Raw genomic sequence first — 3,332 nt, forward strand, 5'->3', positions numbered from 1 at the left:
TGCCCAAGAAGGTCGAGGCCTTTGCTTGCCAACGCATCGTCGCTGTGTCGGCTGGATGGGAGCACGGCCTCGCCCTCACGCCGGAGGGCGCCGTCTGGAGCTGGGGCGGTGGAGCTTTCGGCAGGTTGGGCCACGGCGATGAGCAGAACCAGCTGCTGCCGAAGAAAGTCGAGGCCTTGGCTGGCCGGCGCGTCGTCGCTGTGTCGGCTCGATTTTTCCATAGCCTCGCCATCACGGCCGACGGCGCCGTCTGGAGCTGGGGTGGTGGAGGCACTGGCCGTCTGGGCCACGGCGACCAGCAGCGCCAGCTGCTGCCCAAGAAGATCGAGGCCTTTGCTGGGCAGCGCGTCGTCGCTGTGTCGGCTGGATATAGCTACAGCTTCGCCCTCGCCGCCGACGGCGCCGTTTGGAGTTGGGGCAGTGGACTCTGGGGCCGGTTGGGCCACGGCGACGAGCAGGACAAGCCGCTGCCGAAGAAGATCGAGGCCTTGGCTGGCCAGCGCATCGTCGCTATGTCGGCTGGAGACATGCACAACACCGCCTGCACCGCCGATGGCGCTGTCTTCACGTGGGGCAAGGACGAGGACGGCTGCCTAGGCCACGGAGAGGACCTGTCAGACCAGCTGCTGCCCAAGAAAATCGAGGCGTGGGCGAGCCGGCCGCCCACGCCTGCTTCCACTGACGGAGAGGACAACAGCGACGGAGAGGACAGCGATTTGGACGGGTAGGAAGCAAGGCGGGCAGCGGAGAATAACACGGTCATTTTCCTCCGAGAAATTCTTTCTTGCCCCCACTCGCCAGCTGTGAAAGATTTCGGGCCCGGGGTTGTGCGTTTACGTGAAAGGAACCCTGCACAAAGACCGCAGGGCGGGGACCTGTTCCTTTTTACCCATCTCCTAGTAGAGGTGTCCGTTTTATTTATTTATCCCTATCATTGAAAGAAGCAGAGCCATCTCCCGCGATTTCTGTCCGCCCCGAAAATTTGCCCAGGCACGATCGTTTTGGTCGGCCCCTGGGCCCCCTGGCGGCTCCACGCTTGGCCGGCGGATGCCGCAGGGTCCGCAGCAGCCTGCCAGCAGGCCTGAGCGGTGGCTTGCGATGCGAACCGGCTGCGCCGCTTCCTCGGCGCCGGGTGCTGCGAGCGTCGAGCGAGTCGCCGGTGAGCCAGCCGCCACAGCCTTACCTGCCGGTCCACACACTCCCAGGCGCACGGACGGACCCAGCGGCGTCGCGCACGCGTCTGAGCCACGCGTCGGAGATGCAATCAGACTCTGATTCAGGACTACCCAGCGTTCTGCTGCCCGTGGGCGGAATGTACTGTTGCGAGGCGCCGCTGGTCGGCGGCGCGCGCCTTCTCGCTGTGTCGGCGCGCCGGGCTGCGCTTTGTGGCGAGCGGTGCGCTCCAGTTCCCTTGCTCCAGTTCCCTCGCTGGCGCATGTCCCTTTGAAGCCCGCGGTGCGGCGCCTCTCGGTGGGCCCACACGCCTCACTCCCACACACTCCCCGCTCTCGGCCCGGCCCAAGCTCACTCCACGGTGCGTCGTGATCGTGCTGGCAATGCGCCGCTGGCGCTCGTCAGCGCACACGGCCGTCGCGCTGCGTCCAGGCGCCAAGCGCACCAGTCACGTGCGTCACCGACAGCGCCACACCACTGCATCACGTGCCGCGAGGAAAGCTGCGTCGCGTGAGTGGCGACTATCACTGCCGGCGGCTGGCGCCGGGTAGTGGTGTCGGGTTGGCGCCCGTCGACAGTCAGAGAGAGGGTCTGTGTGTCGAGTATGTGTGTTTGTGGCGTAGATCCTCCCTCTTGGGAGAGAGAGATTGTTTGTTGTCTCTTGGTGTCTTGGGTGTGACGCTGCAAGTGTGGAACATGCTGCTCGTGCGCCGAGGTTCTGCAGATGAGTTAGTGAGACGGATTTTCGCTTTGAGTTTTCTTCTTGGCCGTGCTGCAATCGCTTTGCCAAAGTCGATCGCAAGGTGGATCGAGCCGCCGCATGGCCGGGGCCGGCGCCTCGACCGTCCACGTGCCGCCTCTGCCGAAGAAGCTGCGGGCCGAACCACACGAGGAGGAGATCGGGCCGGGCAAGCCGTACGCAGATGCGGCCGCGTTCAACGCCGACCACAGCCGTTGGGAGCAGGAGCGCGATGCACGCGTGCAGCAGATGGCGGAGCGCCAGAGAGCACAGAAGAAGCTCCACGAGCAGACTCGAGGGGAGCGAGACCGCAGTGCACGCCAGCGGCCGGCCGACGACAATGTGCGGCGGGAGCAGCAGAGACAGCAGCAGCAGAGCGCAGTGCGCATGGAGTCTTTGACAACGCCGACATTCAAACTCTTCTTCCTGCTGGCCAATCTCACCCGGATGGTGGTGGACGAGTCGGCGAGTGGCGTGAAGGAGCGCCTGTGGAGCGTGTGGGAGGGGCTGCTTGGGCGACGGCCGCCATCGTCGGCGACCGTTGACTACGTTGCGATCGACAATCCACGGCTGACGCTCGGAGACCGCATATTAGACGACAATTTGCAGTCAAGCCAGCGCGTTGCAAAGCTCCTTGAAGCAGGCGTGGATAGGGACGATCTGCTTCGGACTTCTAAAATCGACTTTGTGTTCATAGGACGACCGTATGGCGAGAGTGGAAGGGGAGCGTGCGTGCAGCTGTACACTGACAATGCCGGCAGCCCAACCCGCGTGGAGTGCTATGACGGGCAGTGGGTATGGAACGGATCACGGCACAACTTCACCGGGAGGGGCCACGCAAAGTTCAGTGATGGGGAGTACAGCAACGGGGTGTGGTTCGAGTATCGATTGATGCAGGGAATTCGTGTACGCAACGGTCAGGAGGAGGTTGTGGAGCGCAGCGAGCGCGCAAAGAACTTCATCAAGCTTGGCCAGCCAGCCATGGCCAACTTTGTAGATCTCGACCATAAGAACGAGGAGGAGGAGATGGATGAGTGGCTCTGTACCTTTGTCTTCAATGACGACGGGCGAATATTGGACGACTGTGAACTCACAGATGCTTTGCTGCTTGAGTGGCGGGCCAGCTCAGAGTATCGAGACTTCCGTGCCTTTCACGAGGTTTACACCAAGCCGCTTTGGTGCGTGTCGGAAGAGCTCTACCGGACGCTGAGTGAGGACGTGATCGTGAAAAACAACCTCACGTGTGCGGGCTTCCCGCAGCTGCCCTACGAGTTTGCACGCGACGCGCTTTGGAGCCATCTTTGCGACAGCCACAGCCAGGCGCAGGAGCTTAAGGCCATGAGAGCTGAGTATGAGCGTCTGAAGTACAGATCCCCGCATCGATTGTGGAGGATGTCTACTCTCTCCTTTTTCGCCGCTT

General features: G+C 62.8%; 1 protein-coding gene across 1 annotated transcript in view; it reads left to right on the forward strand.

The window, feature by feature from the left end:
* EMIHUDRAFT_99202 (hypothetical protein) overlaps nucleotides 1-3,276 on the forward strand; it is a gene marked incomplete at both ends in the record, with an annotated part of 10,897 nt that extends 7,621 nt beyond the window's left edge. The window contains 3 exons of the mRNA XM_005784635.1: nucleotides 1,328-1,395; nucleotides 1,977-2,782; nucleotides 3,071-3,276. Coding sequence (XP_005784692.1) covers nucleotides 1,328-1,395; nucleotides 1,977-2,782; nucleotides 3,071-3,276 — 1,080 coding nt within the window. The remainder of the gene's footprint in view (nucleotides 1-1,327; nucleotides 1,396-1,976; nucleotides 2,783-3,070) is intronic.
* Between the last annotated feature and the right edge of the window lie 56 nt (nucleotides 3,277-3,332).

Source organism: Emiliania huxleyi (assembly GCF_000372725.1).
Source record: "Emiliania huxleyi CCMP1516 chromosome Unknown EMIHUscaffold_17, whole genome shotgun sequence".
Taxonomy (NCBI): Eukaryota; Haptophyta; order Isochrysidales; family Noelaerhabdaceae; genus Emiliania; species Emiliania huxleyi.